The 22,850-nt window shown below is 35.2% G+C and overlaps 1 protein-coding gene across 2 annotated transcripts in view; it reads left to right on the top strand.

Moving 5' to 3' along the window:
• The window catches only part of camta2 (calmodulin binding transcription activator 2), a 34,242-nt gene that overhangs the window by 6,542 nt on the left and 4,850 nt on the right, over positions 1-22,850 (top strand). Inside the window, exons 2-18 of one of the 2 annotated variants that reach the window (XM_067372421.1) lie at positions 1,348-1,448; positions 1,662-1,765; positions 2,015-2,082; positions 3,495-3,630; positions 4,189-4,260; positions 4,483-4,633; positions 5,352-5,477; positions 7,522-9,206; positions 11,353-11,479; positions 12,890-13,024; positions 16,670-16,830; positions 19,357-19,541; positions 19,676-19,754; positions 19,904-20,150; positions 21,245-21,555; positions 21,666-21,832; positions 22,624-22,834. In XM_067372421.1, coding sequence (XP_067228522.1) covers positions 1,418-1,448; positions 1,662-1,765; positions 2,015-2,082; positions 3,495-3,630; positions 4,189-4,260; positions 4,483-4,633; positions 5,352-5,477; positions 7,522-9,206; positions 11,353-11,479; positions 12,890-13,024; positions 16,670-16,830; positions 19,357-19,541; positions 19,676-19,754; positions 19,904-20,150; positions 21,245-21,555; positions 21,666-21,832; positions 22,624-22,834 — 3,996 coding nt within the window. In that variant the 5' untranslated portion in view covers positions 1,348-1,417. Of the gene's footprint in view, positions 1-1,347; positions 1,449-1,661; positions 1,766-2,014; positions 2,083-3,494; positions 3,631-4,188; positions 4,329-4,482; positions 4,634-5,351; positions 5,478-7,521; positions 9,207-11,352; positions 11,480-12,889; positions 13,025-16,669; positions 16,831-19,356; positions 19,542-19,675; positions 19,755-19,903; positions 20,151-21,244; positions 21,556-21,665; positions 21,833-22,623; positions 22,835-22,850 lie in introns of those variants that run through there. The other variant, XM_067372422.1, reaches the window with a different exon arrangement.

The following is a 22,850-nucleotide window of genomic DNA, read 5'->3' as shown; positions in this document are numbered from 1 at the left end:
GATAGATAGATAGATAGACAGACAGACAGATGGATAGACAGACAGACGGACAGACAGACAGATAGATAGACAGACAGAAAGACAGATGGATAGACAGAAAGACAGATAGATAGACAGACAGATAGACAGACAAATAGATAGACAGACAGACAGACAGACAGACAGATGGATAGACAGACAGAAAGACAGATGGATAGATAGATAGACAGACAGAAAGACAGATGGATAGATAGATAGAAAGACAGATGGATAGATAGACAGATGGATAGACAGACAGAAAGATAGATAGATAGACAGACAGACAGATGGATAGACACAGACGGACAGACAGATAGATAGACAGACAGATGGATAGACAGACAGAAAGACAGATGTATAGATAGACAGATGGATAGACGGACAGACAGACAGATAGATAGACAGACAGAAAGACAGATGGATAGACAGAAAGACAGATAGATAGACAGACAGATAGACAGACAAATAGATAGACAGACAGACAGACAGACAGATGGATAGACAGACAGAAAGACAGATGGATAGATAGACAGACAGATAGACAGACAGACAGACAGACAGATGGATAGACAGACAGAAAGACAGATGGATAGATAGACAGACAGAAAGACAGATGGATAGATAGACAGATGGATAGACAGACAGAAAGACAGATGGATAGATAGACAGATGGATAGACAGACAGAAAGACAGATGGATAGATAGATAGATAGACAGACAGACAGATGGATAGACAGACAGACGGACAGACAGACAGATAGATAGACAGACAGAAAGACAGATGGATAGACAGAAAGACAGATAGATAGACAGACAGACAGATAGACAGACAAATAGATAGACAGACAGACAGATGGATAGACAGACAGAAAGACAGATGGATAGATAGACAGACAGACAGACAGATGGATAGACAGACAGATGGATAGATAGATAGATAGATAGATAGATAGATAGACAGACAGACAGATGGATAGACAGACAGAAAGACAGATGGATAGACAGACAGACAGACAGATGGATAGACAGACAGATGGATAGATAGATAGATAGATAGATAGATAGATAGATAGATAGATAGATAGATAGATAGATAGATAGATAGATAGACACACAGATAGATTTGATTCAATGTTATCAATGTAATCATTTGGAAGTTTCCTTCTTTAAAAGCATCAGTTAAACGAAGTAATTGTTACATTAGTGTGCTTTCTCACTACCTGCAAATCAAGTACATGCGTTTAGTAAGTCGTGTGTGTTAGTGTGTGTGTGTGTGTGAAGATTGTAATACAGCCTCTAATGTGCATGTTTTCTGTCTGTGTGTGTCAGTGTTGCAGTTTAGTCCTCCCTGGATCGTGTGACTGCCCTCTGCAGGCTGGAGGAGTTAGTGAACGTCACCATGAACAACAAGGACACCACAACAGAGTCTGGTCCGTCTCTCGCATACACTTATTAAATATTTACACATGTCCACTAGAGCTGATACATTTTTAACAGTCACTTGTTGCCACCTACTGGTGTAATGCTGTAATTAATGCAATCTTTATTTGAATCAAGTTATTTTCAAAAGGTGATTTACTCTGTTTTGGTATATTAACAACAGTAATAATAAGTGATGCTGAACAGTGTTTTGTGTGATGCAGAGACCAGCGGTCAGATGAAAGTGTTTTTGCCCAATAAGCTGTTGGAGTGTTTGCCTCGAACGACGACTTTACCCAAAGAGAGACTGCGCTGGAACACAAACGAGGTAGTTTTTATTTTTATATTTCACTGGTTTCACATATAGCCCAGACATTTTTGACCCGGAGGTAATGAGGTGAACAAAAAGTACAAAAATTATAATTTTTTAGGGCCGTTTTTTATACCCTATTTGCGCAAATAAGTCTTAGTCCAATGCGATAACATTAACTAGCATTTTTGGGGAAAAGAAAATCCTCTTCAGGTCAAAGTGACTAGATTTTAATGTAAGCTTGTCGTGTGTTTGTTTGTGTTTCAGGAAATTGCATCCTTCCTGATTTCTTTTGACAGACATGATGAGTGGCTGTCCTGCAGCCTCAAGACCAGGTCAGTTGTGTGTTTGTGGGATTGTGTGCATGAGCATCACGGGTCGACACTTTTCGTCTTTGTAATAATGTGCACTGATGAATTTTTTACTATCACTGCAAGGATTAGTTTCTTCCTGAGTAATTTTGTCTTGTTCTTAGTCCTGTGGTGCTCTTCAGTCATTTTTGATCGAAAAAATTTAACTTTTTTTGTTTGTTTTTACTTTATCGGAATGGTACGAAACTTTTGGCACTTGCTATGTGAACACACGCACACAATAAAATCATGGACATGATTCTAAAAGTTTAAATAGTCCTGAAAAAAATAGCCACCCTTGTGCTCCTCACTGTCAAAAATGAGCGCATTGGAAATGAATTTCATCTAGTGGAAGCGTTTGGTACTGCGCCCAAACAAACTCTTACTGAAAGCTCATTTTTTGAGATATCAACCTCAAATTTGGAACACAACTTGTTTAGATCTATGGCTTTGATTTTTACACAGTTTTAGAGTAAAACATGTTTTGGAAAATATATATTTCAAATAAAAATTGAAGTAATAGTATTTTTGTGCATTTTCATAAAAATAAACATTAAATTCTATAACTTCACTTTTTAAAACTTTTTCACTTCAACAGCAATCTGCACAGTGTCGTCTTTAAAAAGAAACCAAACTGAAGTCTGTGCTCCAAAACATTCTAGATTTATGGGTTTAGGTCGGAAATTTTATTTTCAGGTCAGTGCTCAAAAAGTGAATAAATGGATTATAACTACTGCATAAATATCATTTTGTACTATTAAAAACCCCTAAAAATACAAAATATGAAATAAACAACAATAAACTAAAATATAGTACATTAATTTCATTTAAAAAATAAAAATTAGGCATTTTTGACCTCCACGTGAGGAGCACTGGCAGATTTCTTCTTATTTTAACCATAAACTTAATTTAATTTTTAACAATTTTGTCATTAAACAAGACTTAATATTTTAAGTCATTTTGCTTCTCAAGTTATTGTGTCTTTATTTAAGAAAGTTTAGATGTTTGCACTGGAAAACGACAAAAATACTGAATAAGAAATAATGTTTTTGCAGTGTAAGACAAGTCAGTTTTGTTTTCCTGTTGACAGATAATTGACCCACTGACAGTTTAACCTGTGAAAAGATAAAAATATCAACAGCAGTAGTTTTAAACAACAGACTCGATCTCAAATGTCGATACTAAGAAACCTTGTAAATACACAACTGACATGTGTAACAATAATTGTTGGCTATGTGTTCAAACAATTGCAAGTCTGCTATGCCAGTTTTTTGTTGGATTTGTTGCCTGTATTATTCTAGAGATTATAGAATGCATATATATTTAAATATGTCCTCGTTTCCATCGTGTTTGCTAATTGAAATAGATAACGAATGTTTGTTTGCGTTCACATACAGGCCACAGAACGGTTCAATCATCCTGTACAATCGCAAGAAGGTAAAATACCGGAAAGATGGATATTGCTGGAAGAAGAGAAAAGACGGAAAGACGACAAGAGAGGATCACATGAAACTGAAAGTTCAGGGCATGGAGGTGAGAGCGCCACCTTGAGCTCAAAAACACGTCTGCTTTCAGAACTCGCCAGGATGCACAGCAAAATCAACACTGCATGGCGTACATATGGTCCCTCTCTAAATAGTGTTAAAATAACACTGAAGCATTTATAATAAAGCGATTAATTAAGTGATGATTGTGCATTAGTGATGAACACCTGCTGTTAACAAGCAGAATCACTGAAGAAAAGATAATCATCCTCTACTGAGATCTTGAGTATTATATCTTCAGTTGATTTCATCTAAGACTGTGGCTGAAGTCAATTATAGTTCTTTTGTTTCTCTTTTCTTCAGTGATTCTGCTTGTTAACAGCAGGTGTTCATCACTAATGCACAATCATCACTTAATTATTTCATTAACTTTAACTCTATTTAGAGAGGGACCATATGTACTCCAAGCAGAGTTTATTTAACTCTGGTGATTTTGCTGTGTGCTCACCAGGGCTGCATTTATTTGATCAAAAATATTGTGAAGTAGTAAAACTGATGTCTGATATGTGATGTCATAGCAGCTCACACATTTCTGTCTCTGCCGCAGTGTCTTTACGGTTGTTATGTTCATTCCTCCATCGTCCCAACATTCCACAGGAGATGCTATTGGCTGCTGCAGGTTAGTTATAATGACTATGAGGCACAAATCTACCCAATCAGAAGCCAGGACGAATGCATATAAAAGAAGTAATTGTAATAATAATTATAATAATATTTTTTATACAGCATCTGTTAATAATTATACACATTACATGTTTGCAATGAGTAAGAAATGCAATAAAATAAAAAGAATAAATTACATGTAAACAGGGAGAATACTGTTAACTGTGGGTGTTTGCAGAACCCAGACATCGTGCTCGTGCACTACCTGAACGTGCCGTCGCTGGAGGACAGCGTGAAGTCATGTGGTCCGGTGTCCTGTGCTCTGACCGACCGGCGGGACAGTCTGCGCTGGAGCCGTGACGAACTGCTGTCGCAACTCAAACCCATGTGTGAGTGACCAATCACACGCCTGCTGACCAAAACACACACCTGTTCTATGAGTAAATCGCCACAGAACTGAATGAAATGACAAAAACACACTGCAAAATTACTGAAACCAACTAAAATTTAAAAAGAACTAATTCAAAATGGTAAAAAAGTATGTATTATGCTTTATTATTATATGTTCGTCTTTCTTTAGTGTGAAATGTTGCTTGAGAACTCTCTGAAACGCCTCCATTGTAGTCTTGAGTTTTGTTCTGGGAATGAACACGTCACAATATTCCTCGTTTAAATAATTAATATGCAGAATAAAGGGGCGTGGCCTGGTTGAGTTAGTTAGTAGTGTGTTGAAACTGACGTTTATGGTAAGGGGCGGGACATTTCCCAAACACCAATCGCAACACACTGCTCCAGCCAACCAATCAGAGCACATTGTGCTTTTCAGAAGGCGGGGCTTCATAGAGACAGGAAGTAAACAGAGCGTTACTGACAGACTGGGAAGAGAGGAGCTGCAACAATGGAGAATATGAGGAAAATAATGAACAGTCAAGCAGGAAAACCTGTTCTAGTAGAGCACAAAAACAACTATAATAGTATCTCAGTGATGATAAAATGTGCGTTAGGTTTGATCCAGCGGTTGCTTGTCAGTTACATCATGGTCAGTGCACTTTATGTGTCTTTGAATGACAGAAATGTGTGATTATATATCTGTGTGTGTTTGTTTAGTCCACAGTATGAAATGGTCCTGTGGAGGCAACGGCACCGTGGATCTCTCTGTGGAACAGATGGTGCAACAGATCCTGGAAACCCAACAGACCAAACCACAACCACGAACACACACCTGCCTCTGCGGTAACTCACACACTCCTGTCATCAGCAGCACTTTCCACAGGCCTAATGCTTCTCATACTGCGCTACTGATGCTTTCTAGCCTATAACTTTCACAGAAAACTGTTTTGTAAATGTAAGTTTTTAATAATTTCATGTTTATTTAGCCTTTTTTGGATAAAATATTCTTTTTTTAATATATATTTAGAAAGAGCCCATCAATAATAACTGCTTATGACGGAGAAAAACTTCATGCTAAAAACTAGTACGGTCAAATCGATCAATCACATCTAACAAAAGTTTGTAAATGCATAATATACACTACCAGTCAAAAGTTTGGAAACACTACTATTTTTAATGTTGAACGAAGTCTCTTATGTTCATTAAGGCTGCATTTATTTCATAATAAATACTATAATATTATTACAATTTAAAATGATGGTTTTCTTTGTTAATATACTTTAAAATATAATTTATTTCTGTAACGCAAAGCTGAATTTTCAGCATCATTATTCCAGTCTTCAGTGTCACATGATCCTTCAGAAATCATTCTAATATGATGATTTATTATCATTGTTGGAAACAGTCGTGTTGCTTAATATTTTTTTGTAACCTGTGATACTTTTTTCAGGATTCACTGATGAATAAAAGGTTCAAAAGAACAGCATTTATTCAAAATATAAATCTTTTCTAACAATATAAATCTTTACTATCACTTTTTTATCAATTTAACACATCCGTGCTGAATAAAAGTATTAATTTCTTTCAAAAAAGAAAAAAAAGATTACTGACCCCAAACTTCTGAACGGTAGTGTATATTTTTACAAAAGATTTCTATTTTAAATAAATGCAGATATTTTTTAAGTTTTTATTCATCAAAGGATCCTGAAAAAGTGTCACAGGTTATAAAATAATATTAAGCAGCACAACTGTTTACAACATTGATAATAAATCATCATATTAGAATGATTTCTGAAGGATCATGTGACACTGAAGACTGGAGTAATGATGCTGAAAATTCAGCTTTGATCACAGAAATAAATTATATTTTAAAGTATATTAAATGTTGCATCATTTTAAATTGTAATAATATTTCACAATATTATTGTTTTTTCTGTATTTATTATGAAATAAATGCAGCCTTGGTGAGCATAAGAGACTTCAAAAAAATTAAAAATAGTAATGTTTCCAAACTTTTGACTGGTAGTGTATATATATTTTTGCACAGATTTTATGTCCACACCATGAAATACACTACTGTTCAAAAGTTTGGGGTCAATAAGATTTAAAAAATAAATAAATAAATAAACAAACAAATAAATAAATAAATAATGCTTTTATTTGGCAAGGGCTGGGATTATTATAGTTAAAACTAAAGCCATAAAAATTACTAACATTACAAAATGTTACTTGAAATAAAATAAACTTTAAAATAAAATAAAACAAGTTATTTTTCAAGCACACATTTTTCATTTTTATTCAGTTTAACTTGATGTATTGAAATAATTAAAACTGTAATTAAAATGAATAAAATGACAAACAAAAAGTACTTAAATGAAATTAAAATGAAAACCAAGAATGAAACACATTTATGAAATCAAATACATTTTTTATAACATATCTTTATTAAATTTATGTAATTTACACATTGCATACAGTTTTATACAATACAATTTATTATTATTATTATTATTATTATATATTATATATATATATATATATGTCTTAATTGAACTTTCTTTATTTAAATAAATAAATAAAAAGAAAAAATATACAGGTATAAACATATGACTGTTTGTCATACATTCCTTTTACTAGTTAAACATACTCCATAACTTCACACATCCAAAGCTAATGAATAAACTTATGAGTTGTAGATTTTCTAAGGTATTTGAAACTTAATTTTAATATTAAATATTGAATATTGAATACATTTTAATATAATAAGTAATGTTATGTTAAACTGTATTAATATTTTACAATATTGCTGTTTTTACTGCATTTTTTATCAAATAAATAAACCTTTGAGCAGTCATTTATTGATATGCCACTGACATGTTTTCCACAGCATCTCCCGGATCCAACATTCCTCACCGCTGCAACAGTACAAAACATCGCATCATCTCCCCCAAACTGCCCGCCCCTTACCCCGCCCTCACGGAGCTGCAGAATCTGGCCAATGAGGGCTCAGGAGCAGAGGTGGGGCGAGAGACGGGGCCAGGCGATGCTTTGGTTGCTGTCGTGCCTTCAGAGAGGAAGCAGCCGTCCGGTTCGCCAGAAGATGGTGTGCGGGTCGAGGACATGGTGGGCGTGGCTTCACCTTGCTCTGCCTCTTCCTCGTCTTCTTCGAGTCCGCCCCAAACGCAGCGAGCAGCAACAATCGCTCTGAGCAACGGAAATGGATTCCAGCGGGGCGGATTAGCAGCGGTGGCGCTGCCGCAGAACGCGGTCATCGTGATGACGACAGCGGCGCCAGTGGGGCGTGGATGTGGCGAGGAGTCTAACGGCGAACTCGGCTCCACCCGACTGTCGCTCACTCGTGCCGGTGGACGGTTAGTTTTGTCTCCTGTCCCGCCCAAACAGGACACATCGTCCCCGCCAAGCTCTGCCTCTCCACCGAGCCCTGTCCCACCAAATCAGGGCGTGGCCACGCTGTCACTCACTCTACTGCCCAGCCCTGTGATTGGAGGACTGCTGCTGACTGACCGCATTGTCCCAGAAGCCCCCGGGGCGCTCCTGCACCCGTCATCCCCGTCGCCCTCGCTGCTTCCGTTCGATCCCGATTCCTTCCTCAACAGCCCCAAACAGGGCCAGACCTACGGAGGCCCCGCCCTCACGCCCCACTCTATCTCCGCCTCTTCCTCCCCGTCTCCGCCTCCTTCCACATCTCCTCAGCCTCCATCTCTCGCTCTGTCTCTTTCTCCCACTTCTCCCCCATCGTCTCTGTCTTCCCTCTCTTCTGAGACGGAGAGGAAGAGTATTCCAGGTCGTCCCGCCTCCAGTCCTGCCTCCCTCTCGCTTTCGCTCTCTCCGACGCAAACGACTCCTACGCTGCTTCCGATGTATCTGGAGACGTCTTTAGGACTCGATTCGTTGAGCCCCTCACTGTCTGTCCCGTCCACAGATGCCAGAGCTCCGCCTACCGGATTCGATGTTCAAGCCACGCCTGGTCATCTACTGACCAATCAGCTCTCTCCTTCCCAGCACGTCAGCAACCAACTGGCAGCCACCAACACGACGACTGACGACGTGCTGCCGACCAATCAGGAGGGAGAAAAGGCGGAGCTTAGGCAGTCACAGCTTCAAGTGCAATCCTGTCTTTTAGCAACACACTCCATGTGCATTCAACCTCAGAATCTGACCCCGCCCCCAACCACGCCCACAAACGTAAGTCCCATACAGGTTAAGGAGGAGCAGTCTCCGCCCACTCACTTCGAATCAGATGTAACACCCATGGACACCACTCACTGCGCCCATATGGACAGCGAGGAGGCGGGGCTTACGTTTGACTCCACCTTCCCTGACCTAATATCTGAGCTGATTACAGATGAGACCGTTAGCCACTCCCCTGCCCCAGCTCCGCCCATTTACCCCGTCAGGTACATGGTTCCACCTCAGCCGACTCCGTCCACCTCGTTCTTACCCTTCCCGCTCCTTACAAACGCACACTCACTCGCTTCCGGCGGCGCTCCAGAGGAATCCCAGCGGTTGGCCAACATCACGGACTTCTCACCGGAATGGTCGTACCCGGAGGTATGGATCTTTTATATCGCTTCTTTAATCACTGGAAATTGGTTTTAAAATAAATACAGAATAAAACTCATTGAGGTTAAAGGGATAGTTCATCCAAAAATGAAAATTATCCCATAATTTTCTCACCCTCAAGCCGTCCTAGGACGTTACTGGAAGCTAGTAATAATAGTCTATAAAGTTTTAAATATGGATTTTTTTTTACAAAAAATCATGGCTTTGCTTCGGAAGGCCTTTAATAATCCCCTGGAGTCGGATGGATGCTTCAAAATCTTGCCCCCCCCCATTCACTCCCATTATAAAGCTTGGAAGAGCCAAGATATTTTTAAATATATCTCTGATTGTGTTTGTCTGAAAGAAGATGGTCATATGCACCTAGAATAGCCTGAGGGCGAGTGAATCATTTTGGGGTGAACTATCCCTTTAACAGACATTATTTTCTGAAGGTTAAGCATTTTTTCTCATGTACTATTAGAAGTACATTTCTATTATCAGTACTATTAGAAGGACAAAAGTTCTGTTCTTGATTATAAAATGTGTTTCTGCTTGTGTTTTGTTTAGTTAATGCCATTGATGTTTTAGAATTATTAATATACTACTATAGTTTTTAGTTTTATATTTTTCATTTTAAAGTTCTATTAATTTTTTTTAGTAAATCTAATAATTTTTAGTTTTCGTTATTTTAATACACCAGGTGGAACTGAATTAAAATAAATATTTTATAAATATTTTCCTGGCAACAAGCTAAAAATAAAATGTTTTGTTTTAGGTTTAAAGGTTTAGTAATTTTGCTGTGTGTTTTAGTCATATTTTACGGAAGAGGATAAGGGCTAAGCAAAAATAAAAAAATAAAACCATCTCGAGATTAAAGTTGTTAAATTTCGAGAAAAAACTCGTTAAATTTCGAGAAAAAAGTCAAAAATAAAATGTTGAGAATGAAGTCATTAAATTACGAGAAAAAAATTGTTAAATTTCGAGAAAAAAGTCTAAATAAAATGTTGAGAATAAACTCATTAAATTACGAGAAAAAAGTCGTTAAATTACGAGAACAAATTTGTTAAATTATGAGAAAAATGACGTTAAATTTAGAGAAAAAAGTCGAGATAAAATGTTGAGAATAAATTCGTTAAATTATGAGAATAAAGTAATTAAATTACAAGAAAAAAGTCGTTAAATTATGAGAACAAATTCGTAATTTAACGAGTTTTTCTCGTAATTTAACAAGTTTATTCTCAACATTTTATCTCAACCTTCTTCTCGAAATTTAAAGTGTTTTTTCTCGTAATTTAACAAGTTTATTCTCAACATTTTATCTCGACCTTTTTCTCGAAATTTAATGTTTTTTTTCTCGTAATTTAACGAGTTTATTCTCAACATTTTATCTCAACTTTTTTCTCGAAATTTAACAACTTTAATCTCGAGATGGGCCAAGCAATAATAAAAAAATAAAACCATCTCGAGATTAAAGTTGTTAAATTTAAAAAAAAAAAAAGTCGAGATAAAATGTTGAGAATAAATTCGTTAAATTATGAGAATAAAGTCATTAAATTACAAGAAAAAAGTTGTTAAATTATGAGAACAAATTCGTAATTTAACGAGTTTTTCTCGTAATTTAACAAGTTAATTGTCAACATTTTATCTCGACTTTTTTCTCGAAATTTAACAACTTTAATCTCGAGATGGTTTTATTTTTTTATTATTGCTTGGCCCTAATCCTCTTCCGTAATTTTTACACCATGCAAAAAATTTTATAAATTTTTTTTTTTGTTACTTGAGAAGCAAAATGACATAATATAAATTAAAAATGCATCAAAATGAAGAGAGTTTATGCTTATATCTGCCAGTAGGGTCAGAAATACATTTGTTTAAATTTAGTTTATTTTTCTGACCCCACTGACAGATATTTTTATTGTTTTAAGTGTGAAGTCACTTACATTCAAGACATTTTTTTCAGAAAACAACGCTTCATATCTTAAGTAATTTTTTTCAAAATCTTGATTCAAGAATGTTTAGATATGGTTTTTATTTCAATTTAGTTATTTTAGTACATCAAGTTACTAAATGAGAAATATAGCTAAAATAAAATAGGTTTAAGTTTTTTATTTTTATTTTATTTCAAATAACGGTTTCCGTTAACTGTCTGTTTTAGGGAGGAGTCAAGGTGCTGATCACAGGCCCGTGGTCAGAGACAGACAGCCGATACTCATGTGTGTTCGATCAGAGCCGAGTTCCTGCTTCTCTCATTCAGCCCGGCGTCCTGCGCTGCTATTGTCCAGGTGAGCAGCACTTTCACACAAAGCCAGACGGTGGCGCTCACGGCTTCAGCGAGCACATGAAAAAGAGCAGGACAACAAACTCTCACTGCATTAACATCTAGATTCCATGACTAGACAGCAAAGAACACAGATTATGTTTATTCAGTGTTATTTTTTTGTAAATTTTTGTGTTGTGCCTAAAAACAAACAAAATAATATTTATTGCAAATAAAACAGGAAGTAAATAAGCCCTTGTCAAGCTTTTAAGTGAGAAAGAGCTTAGCTTCTATATCCACAAATGAATTATTAGCTTATTTGGAGGCATTTTTATACTTCATATAGTTGTGTAAACATAATTAACAGATCGAGACCAGAGTTTTTAGTCATTAATATGCATGAAATAATGAAAAGCTTTCCTGTGACTGCAGCATTTGAGAGTCCTGCAGTGTCACTAAACTCCATCTGAAACTGCTTTAAATGGCATTTTTTTTTATAATAGTTTTAGGATTATTGTGCATGCAGTTTTAGTAGGATAAAATTGAAAAAAATTGTTTTATCAATTCATTTGTGGCAGGATCGTTTAAATGTCAAAAATGTGATTTAACCTATTTTCACAGATATGTTATCGCATATATAAGGAAATATAATATATATAAATAAACTAAGTATCATTTGAAAGCTTAAATGCTCGAAATTCAGCCTGTGAAACCCGTTTTGAAAAATAACTTATTTTAGTATCATTGAGATATTATTATTGTTTTTAGTTGGTTTTCATTTTAATTTTAGTTGCATTTTTAGTAATTTTTATGTTTTTATTTTTATTATGATTATATAGTTTTATTCATTTTATTCCAGTTTTAGTTATTTTTGTACATCGTTAAACTAAATGACAAATGTTGCTTTGACCACTAGCTGAAAGTTTTTTTTATATATTATTTCAGTTTAAGTTTATTTCAAGTAATGAAAATGTTTTTTTTTAATGGTTTTTAGTTTTATAATAACACTGAATTGGACATTGGACAATGGAAATGATCCTTTAAAATCTTTTAGTGGCTCAAATTCTGTGAAATCAACTTCAAATTTGAAACACAGCTTGGTTAGATGTATGGCTTTGATTTTATAGCAGTGGCCAAATAATTTTGTATAAAATAAAACATGTTTAGTTCAGTACATTTGCTTTACAGTAAACTTAAACTTCTATGACTTTTATGAGAGTCTGACCTCAGATCTGTACTCCAAAACATTCATGAACTACAACTATTTATTTTCACATTTGAGCTCAAAAAGTGGGTCAACAGTTAACAGTTTAAATGGTGAAACTAGGGTGAAAATAAGCGGTATATATATACACAGATTTACAGTTTCCTGTGTGTGTGTGTGTGTGTGTGTGTGTGTGTGTGTGTGTGTGTGTGTGTGTGTGTGTGTGTGTAGCTCATGAAGCGGGTCTTGTCGCTCTGCACGTGTTGATGGACTCCAGTACCGTCTCCTCATCTGTGCTGTTTGAGTATCGCGCTCGCAACGCCTCGTCCTTACCGAGCTCACAGCTGGACTGGTTATCACTGGATGGTGAGTACACACACACACACACACACACACACACACACACACACACACACACACACACACACACACACACACACACACACACACACACACACACACACACACACACACGATTGTTTGTTCTGTGGTCATAGAGAAGAGAGATGACGGTCATAAGAGCAGAACAACACAGATGAAATGTGATCATAAGTGATAGATGACGCAAAAAATATGAAAGTAATCAAATGAAATAAAATAAAGCTACTTATATTATTGTCTTTTATCACAGAAACGGCGAACTCAAAGCACATGACAGTGCCACATGCGTTTATTTCAATGGCTCTCAGCAAGGGGCCTGAAGGATGACTTAAAAATGTGTTTAAATTAATATATTATTATTAATAACACTACTGATCTAAATTAAAATCATCATGCAAAGGATGTTGCGCTCATCTTTTCTTCCCTATAGTGTCGTATATCAGAGTGAAACGCTTCTCAAACAAGAACAAATGTAGGGCGGGGCTTGATTTTGTCCGTGGGGAATTGATTGGATGGTTGTGGTTTGCTATTGGAGGATCTCATGTGAGCCCTCGTCCTCAGAAAAAGAGATGTCACTGCAAGAGGAAGTTATTCTGATTCAAGATTACGAGGAACATGAATTTAAAACAATAATAATGTGAACGGATAAAACCTTTATTATAAATACTGCAATATTCCATGAAAAACTAACAAGAAAAAAACAAGATTTGTCCATTTTGATTTCATGGTGACTTTAAAATACTAAAAAGACACATAAAATCAATATATAAACTTAGATTAAATTTCCACAGTAACTTTTTTTTTTTATTGAAGAAAATTAAGATCTTGAAACTTCTGGAAGCTCAAAAATAATCATGTTAATTTAATATTTCAACACTCCCAGTTTCTGTTAATAATAATAATAAAAAAAAAATAAATTACAAAATTACAGCAGAAATACATAAAAATATCTAAGTCAAAAAGGTTGAGAACCACTTTATTAGTCATAGTTTATGATTTATTACTAATCTTTCATCATAAACAGTCTGTTATGAGCTTTGAAGAGCTGAACGACATTACTGATCCATGACTTTTGATATTGATAACTGAAATCAATTTAAAATATAAATATTAGATGAAAAACTTGAAAAATGTAAACTTAAAAATTTAAATAAAAATTATAAATGTTGCACTGCTGAAAAAAATATTTAAAAGAAATTATAAAAATGACATTGTCTTGTTGTCCAAATATCTAAGAATTCATAAATCAAGATTATTTGAGAAGCAAAAGGACTTAAAATATAACATTTTGTTTTTCGAAAAAAGCATCAAATTTAAGTAAGTTTGTTTAAAACAAGAACAAATATCTGCCAATGAGGTTTGAATAATAATCTTATTTTTCCTTTGAATTAAGTAGATTTTCTGACCCCATTGGCAGATATTTGTTCATGTTTTAAACAAACTTACTTAAATTTGATAGATTTGTCAGAAAACTTGTCATTTTCCTTCCCAAGTAAATGCATCTTTAAAAATCTTTCGATATTTGTACTGAAAAACAAGACAAAAACACTGAGGAAGAACATCGTTGCTGTGTAAAACTTAAACTAAAATTAAAATGAAACATAAAAAAATAAAAAAAAACAATTCAAAATGTTAATATAAACTGTCATAGTATATATAAACAAAACTATAGAATATATAAATAAATAATAAAAAATAGTATAAATAAATAATAGTTTGTTTAGAGCGCATGAACATCAGTCAGACACCACAGAATCTGCTGAATCGAGTCACAATCGCTGATCCTGTAGAAGGGTCAGACTGGTTATCTGTACATATTCCAGCGGTTAAACGAGTTGTTGTGTGTGTCAGTGTGGATATCAGCCGGTTTCTATTTCTGCCCTCAGTTAAAGCCTATTTAAATCCGTGTGTACGAGAGGAGCAGCGTGTGTCTCTCTCTCTGTCTGTCTGTCTCTCTGCCTCAGTAATTTAAGCTCAGCTCTGTCTCTCTCTCATCTCATTTGGGACTTTCCCTGCTCGAGGACGGACGTCCGTGTGGATCCAGCCGGAGTTTGCAGTTTTCCTCTCCTCTCTATGGAATACTTTATTTTTCCTGACTTTTTCTTCATCTTTCTCTCTCTCTCATGTGATCCGAGCGTGTGATTGGACTCGGTACTTCTCTGATCGTATGTCAGTGTGTTATTAGATGTATTAAACAGTTTTTATACTTTAAATCATCTTTCTAACATGTCACTCCTGATTGAGAGAAAGAGAGAGGTGAAGAGAGCAAGACATGGAGTTGTGCTTTTTCTGATTCTGCGTTTTTATTCGATCGTCTGAGCGATGGCACAGAGAAGCAGGGATGGTGTAGGTAGGCATGACTGCGTGTTTGAAAGTCTGTGTGTGTTTGTTTGGAGATCCGCCTTAGAGATCACTCTGTGTGTGTGTGTGTGTGTGTGTGTGTAAAAGCTGAGCTGTCAACACATTCACACACACTGTAAATCAAGCACTAAACACACACATACTCACGTCTGCTTTGTGTCTGTATAAGTAAATATTAGAATTAGTTGAGAATCGAGAACCATAAATAATTTTCATGCCGTTACATTATTCCGCCGAGTTTCCTGCATGTCGATCTGCTCATTGTCCTGAAATTATTCTAAAGAAACGTGTTTTACGAATGTCTTTTTTGCGGCTCAGTGTAATAAAGTTCCTAATGTTTAATGATTCATTATACAATAATGTTTCAAAAGCAGCTTCACAGTAATAAACAGGAGAATAACAGTGTTAATCTTGTAATATTAGGTTCAGTAACAGTGTCAGTGTTTCAAAGTTCATCAATTATGAAAGAAATTAAATTCAGCTCAGTTCGATTCAGTTCAATAACAGTGTTGATGTTGCAAAATTCATCAATTATAGAACTAATTCAGTTCAGTTGAGTTCAGTTTTGATTTAATTCAGTTTAATAACAGTCAATATTGCAAAATTCATCAGTAATTAAGTTCAGTTCAATAACAGTGCTGATGTTGCAAAATTCATCAACTATGAAATTAAATTTAGTTCAATTTGTTTAATTCGGTTCAGTTACAGCGTCAGTTTTGCAAAGTTCATCAATTATGAAACATTCAATTTTGTTCAATTTGATTAAATTAATTTCAGTAACAGTGTGTTATTGTTGCAGTGTTGCAATTCAATTCAGTTTGATTTCATTCATTTTAATAACGGTGTCAATGTTGCAGAATTCATCAATTATTAAATTCAGTCCAGTTCAATGTTGATTCACTTCAGTTCAGTAACAGTGCCAATGCTGCAAAATTCATCAATTATGAAACGAATTCAATTCACTTCAATTGAGTATAGTGTTGATTTAATTCAGTTTAATAACAGTGTTGATGTTGCTAAATTGATTCATCAATTGTGAAGCTAATTCAATTCTTTTCAGTTCAGTTTTGATTTAATTGTTCAACAACTGTTGATGTTGCAAAATTCATCAATTATGAAACTGATTTGTTTCAGTTCAGTTCAGTGTTGATTTAATTCAGTTTAATAAGTGTCAATGTTGCAAAATTCACCAATTATGAAACTAGCAGAAATGCGTGACATTATGGAACTGAACATTGTTTAATGTTGACCGTCTCTCGTTCTCTCCAGATAACCAGTTTAGGATGTCGATTCTGGAGCGTCTGGAGCAGATGGAGCGGCGAATGGCAGAGATGTCAAATAACAATCAACAGCATCAACATATGAATCACTATCATCAGCAGCTGTCGCGAAATCAGAGCTCTGCTCCACGCTTGACTCCCGAAAACCAGGTACAAATACACACACACATCACAGTTTCTGACATTCACCTCTGATTGGCTGCTTTCACATCATCTCCTGTAGTCCGTGTTCACAGGTTTATCAGTCCAGCAGCAAACAAAGTCAGGTTCAGTTCTCGCACTGATACAAAGACACTGTACTGCAAAAAGTGTTCTTCCTCAGTATTTTTGTCTTTGTCTTCATTCGCCAGGTTTATTTGACAGGTTTATAAAGCAAGCTAGAGAAGAAAGGGTTTTTTGAGCATGTAAGTGCATTAAAATATGAATAAAATGTTATAATGCTATCTCGATGATACTAAAATAACACTGGTGTGTTGATGAGCGCTGGATTTATGAACGTGCGTTATCAGGGTTAGCGGGGGAATGTCAACTTTGCCGATGACATCACTTCAGAATGCGAGTATTAATAGCGCTTTTTCCATGTTGGTGCACACACACACATGCACACACACACACATGCACGCACACACACATTACAGTTCAGTTTTTCCACATCTGATTCCAGTAAGTCCTGTAGTTTCTGAACTAGTCTTCAGGTTTAGTGCTGATAGTTTGATGTTAAAACCTCGTCTCTGTTTGTAAGAATCATCTGGCTGATTCATGTCATTCATTTTTAGCTTTTCCACTCTTACGTCAATACAGCACGAGGACGGACAGAGAGACTGATACAGACAGACAGGAGGGAAAAAACTGAGGGAGGGTGTGTGTGTCTGTTGAGGGGTAACTAACTAAAAGTAGTCATGTTACTACCTCATCCTAACTATGTCTACATTAAATGTGATTCATTCTATCTAAACTTATCTAACCAACTAAAGAATTGCCAATCAAACTTAATGGATTCATATGGAAATCAGTTTCAGTAACGTAACTGGTTAATCTAAACCTATTTCAGATGCAGTAGCTAAATCGCTGTTTTTGTCTCATTTTGATGTGTAACGATTTGTTCGAATGAACTGTTCAAAACAACTGATTCATTTGAGCATCTTTTTATTGTGAGATATTAAGCAAATGTCACTGTTTTCTGTTCAGTTATGTAAATTGTTTAAATTTTGTATTTGGTGTAAACGTATCTGCGTATCTGACACTATAGGTGAATAGGGTAAAAATAAGATAGATATCATGATACTTCTCCAGCTAATTTATTACAGTATATTAAGACAATTATTTTGTATCAAATGCTTTGTTTTGTGAGATTTTATGTTTAAATGTGCAATTGAGGTATTATCTAAGTAAATGTGCACTAATTTTCATACACTTCCAGAAGATAAATCTGAACATTGGATAAAGCCAGATTCAAAATTCTTGTTTGATTTTGTTGACATGTTAGAGTTAAAGGTTTTTACTGAAGGGATTTTGGAGATCTCTTTTTATCACTCCATAAATCAGAAAATACTGTCAACAGATGGTAAAATAAAACATTTTCAGCATATATTTAGGAATAAAATTTTATATAAATGAGTGTGAATGATATATGAACAAACCCCACAGTAAAAACCTTCAGAATATAGATGGGAATAAAACTGTAAATTTTGGTGTTTGTAAGTGCTGCTGAAGTGGAGGAAAAAACTCATTTATAAACATACAGATATGTATTAAAATATCCGGGCGCAAATAGATAAAGAGCAATAAAATAAACACTTAAATGTAATCAAAATGGAAGTGTTGATGCATCAGCTGTCTCTGAAATATTTTCTATTGTGTAACTCTCTCAAAATACATAATTTACGGGGAAAATAAGTAAAAATAGCTTGATTTTATATTTAAAAAAACATACGCATAAAATAAATATTCTCTATGCATTTATTTTTATAAACATTTACCAGTTTTTTCCTACAGTGTAAATGCATAATGTTGGGAAGAGAAAAGTTTAATTTTTATATATATTTATTTAATAAGTATATTATTACATTTTACAAAAAGTTTATTTACAGTATATTATTACATTTTTATTTATTTATATTAAATTTTACATTCTATAATTTAACACAAATCTAAATATATACATATATTGCATTTATTTATTTATTTATTTATTTAAAACTTTCTCTCTTTTTCTTTTCAATTTAAAACAATTTTCTCCTTTACCTTCTGATTCATTTATTAGAGGGTTAAATGCGAATGCAAGATTCAGAACCAGCTTCAGAATCACTGGTGGCTTCTCTTCTGATTCAGTGAATCAAAATGAGTGAATCAAATCTGTCTTTAATTGAATCTGAATCAAAATTCTCAGTTTTGGAGTGATGAATCTCACAAATGTTGTCCAATCCAGAAACAGGCTTTTCCTCTGTAGTGTACTGATGTAGATCAGTATATCAGCTAGCAAACATGTGACTGATATAAAACTGTGAACCGAGAAACAAGTTCGTATTTTTTCTCAAGTAGATGTATGAAGGTGTTTAAATGTGCTAATTAGGACGTATCTGTGTGTGTGTGTGTGTGTGTGTGTGTGTGTGTGTGTGTGTGTGTGTGTGTGTGTGTGTGTGTGTGTGTGTGTGTGTGTGTGTGTGTGTGTGTCAGTCGGGGCTTTGGTTTGAGCGCAGGATCGTAGCCGTGTGTGAGCGGATGATGGCCGGCGGTCGGTGGGGACGAGACGGCGAGACAGACAGACTCACACACTCTGTCAGACACCGAGGAATGACGCTACTGCACCTCGCCGCCGCTCAGGGATATACACAGCTCATACACACACTCATACGCTGGAGGTAACACACTCATAATCATGAAACTGAAATGAATCACTGACACTCAGACATTCAGATGACATTTCATCTGCAATCTTGATGTATAAAAAACTTTTGTGTTTGATGGTATTTGTTTGTGTCTCTGTATGTATCAGGAGTATCAGTGTGAACAGTTTGGATCTGGAGCAGGAAGTGGATCCTCTAAACGTTGATCATTTCTCCTGCACACCTTTGGTACATCACACACACACACATACTTTTGCCTGGTAGTGTGTGTGTGTATGTATGTATATATATATATATGCATATCCACACACTAGCAGATAATGTGATGATGACTCAGAATGTGTTTATTTGCTCATGTGTTGTGTGTGTGTGTTCAGATGTGGGCGTGCGCTCTGGGTCATCAGGCGGCAGCGGTGTTGTTGTACCGCTGGAGCAGTGCGGCTCTGGGAATCCCCGACTCTCTGGGTCGTCTGCCTCTGGCCGTGGCTCATTCACGCGGACACACACGGCTGGCACGCTGTCTGGAGGAGTTACACACACACTCTCAGACACAAGAACACACACCTGACACGGCCTCGCCTCCGTACCGGCCCCTGTCTCCACTGTCCAGCAGCCCCGACACAGGTAACACACACACACTGCACTCCAGATGTGCTTTACGTGGGCTGGGAGTGTCATGTGATGAAGCATATTCAAAATTCATAAAATGTTTACAGTTTAATATTTGATTAAAATGCTAACAATTATAGGGCCCTATGAAATCTTATTTAATTTTTTCTAATTTCTGTTATTTTTATGATTTCGGTTTTAAATAAAGCAAAATTACAATTACATTTTTATTTTTTTTAAAAGCATGTCTAATCAAATTCATAAAATGTTTACAATTTAATATTTTAATAAAAATGTTAACAATTATAAGGCTCTTTTTTCCCCCAAATTCTGTGCTGTTTTTTCTAAATTTCATTTTAATAAAATTAAACAAAATTACAATAAAACATATATATATATTTAAAAAACATGTTGAGTCAAATTCATGAAATGTTGACAATTTAATATTTTATTTAAATATTAAAATATTTTTATTAAGCAAAATTAAAATTAATTTTTATATTTTAAAAGCATGTCAAATCAAATTCTTAAAACTTAATATAAATATTTTATTTAAATATTAACAAGAATAAAGCCCTATGAAATTGTTTACTTTTCAAATATTTGTTGTTTTATTTTACTTAATTATGTTTTATTTAAATTAAACAAAATAAAAATTTTTTTCCAAAAAGCGTGTCTGAACAAAATTCATAAAACGTTGACAATATAATATTTTATTAAAATTTTAACAATAATAAGGCATAAGGTTAAAAAAATATTAAATATTTTATTTTTTTCTAAATTCTGTGCTTTTGTTTTTTTTTTATGAATTTCATTTTAATTAAACAAAATTAAAATGATTTTTTATATTCAGTAAGCATGTCGAATTAAATTCTGAAAACCTATTAAATATTTTATTCAAATTTTAACATTAATAATGCCCTATTATTGTAAAATGATTTTAATTAATTAATTATTTTAATAATAAAATTATTTTTATTATTATTTTGACAGTCTAGATGATTTTTTTCCACATCATGGAAATCCTAGGGCCCTAGTTACAGTTGTAGTTAGAGTTTGACTTTTAGTCAACCTTCCTACTAACCCTCCTCTCTTTCTCTGTCTCTCAGGTTTGAGTTCATCCAGCAGTATCCCCTCCCCCAGTGACCCGCCCTCACCCTCCCCCAGCTCCGCCTACTCCAGTGGTTCAGTTCCTGACCCCATGGACTCCGCCTCTTCTCCCTCCTCCCCATTCTCGGTCCCGCCCCCTACCGGTTCCACCGATTCGCTCTTCCTCATGGACTGTGAGGCTGCGAGTCCCTCCACACCGGCCGTCTCGCACACGGACGCGCTAGCGCTTCACTCTGAGCTCGCCGACGAGCTGCTCGACTACAGCGAGAATGCCGAGAATGAGGATTACCTGTCTGACGAGGTCTTACAGGTGAGTCACGTATTTTGATAACATCTGATTGGACAAAGTATTAAAGTCTCCGCCTCCTCACACAGTTAGTGAGACTTGTCATGGTGATTTTTGCGATGTTTTACTGTTAGGTTGACATGGCAACTCTGGCCGAGCAGATCATCGAGGCCACACCTGAGCGAATCAAACAGGAGGAGTTTAACCGGGAGGCGGAGTCACCGCTCAGAGAGAGGCGGGACAATCCTGCCATTCATGACACCATGCCTTGGCTCGCAACATACCTCGACACTGTGGACAGGTACATGAACACAAAGAACATTCACCTTTACACTAATGTTCATTTTAAAAAAAAGAATAAATTCATATTTTTTTTATAAAGGATGCATTAAATTAATCAAAAGTGACATTTATAATGTTACAAAACATTTATTTTCTTTTTTAAATAAATTCTGTTCTTTTGAACTTTCTATTCATCAAAAATACTGAAAAATAAAATTTATCACAGTTTCCACAAAAATATGAAGCAGCAGGACTGTTTTCAACATTGATAATAATCAGAAATGTTTCTTGAGCAGCAAATCAGCATAAAATAATCAATATAATTAATAAATATAATTAATATATTCAAATTATATAAAGACATTCTGCATAAGATGATGATTCTTAAAATTACAAATGACACAACTTTTTAAATTAAAATCAGCATAAATTAATCAATATAATTAATAAATAGTTACTATATTAATTATAATTATATAATTAAACATTCTGCATAAGATGATGATTCTCAAAATTACAAATGACACACTTCACTTTTTAAATTAAAATCAGTATAAATTAATCAATATTATTAATAAATATAATTAATATATTAATTATAATTCTATAATATAATAATATAATTTATATAATTAATCAAAATAGATATAATTGAATCTTTTTGATGTGATTTCAGGGTGAAATGTGACCCAAACATGTTCTTGACATGTTGACTTGAGATTACCTACACTTATACCTACAATTATACCAGTTTTCATTTTTTAGTGTCGTCTGTTCCTTACATTTGAATATGTGTGTGTGTGTGTGTAGGAACCTGTGTCCCACCCCTCCCTCCCTTCTCAGTGATTTGGCACTGCAGAGGCTCCGCCCCCCGAGCAGTGTGGCATGGGCGGAGTTTCTGAACGCCTCAGCTAATGGAAGGATGGAGAGAGATTTCGCCCTGCTGACGCTGACGGACACAGAGCAGAGAGAGCTGTATGAGGCGGCGCGCGTCATCCAGAACGCCTTCCGCAGATACAAGGTACACGCGCACACAC

This window comes from Chanodichthys erythropterus, chromosome 20 (genome assembly GCF_024489055.1).
Source record: "Chanodichthys erythropterus isolate Z2021 chromosome 20, ASM2448905v1, whole genome shotgun sequence".
Classification (NCBI taxonomy): domain Eukaryota; kingdom Metazoa; phylum Chordata; class Actinopteri; order Cypriniformes; family Xenocyprididae; genus Chanodichthys; species Chanodichthys erythropterus.
Note: the sequence above shows the minus strand (reverse complement) of the source record. Positions and strands in the feature narration are given on the sequence as shown.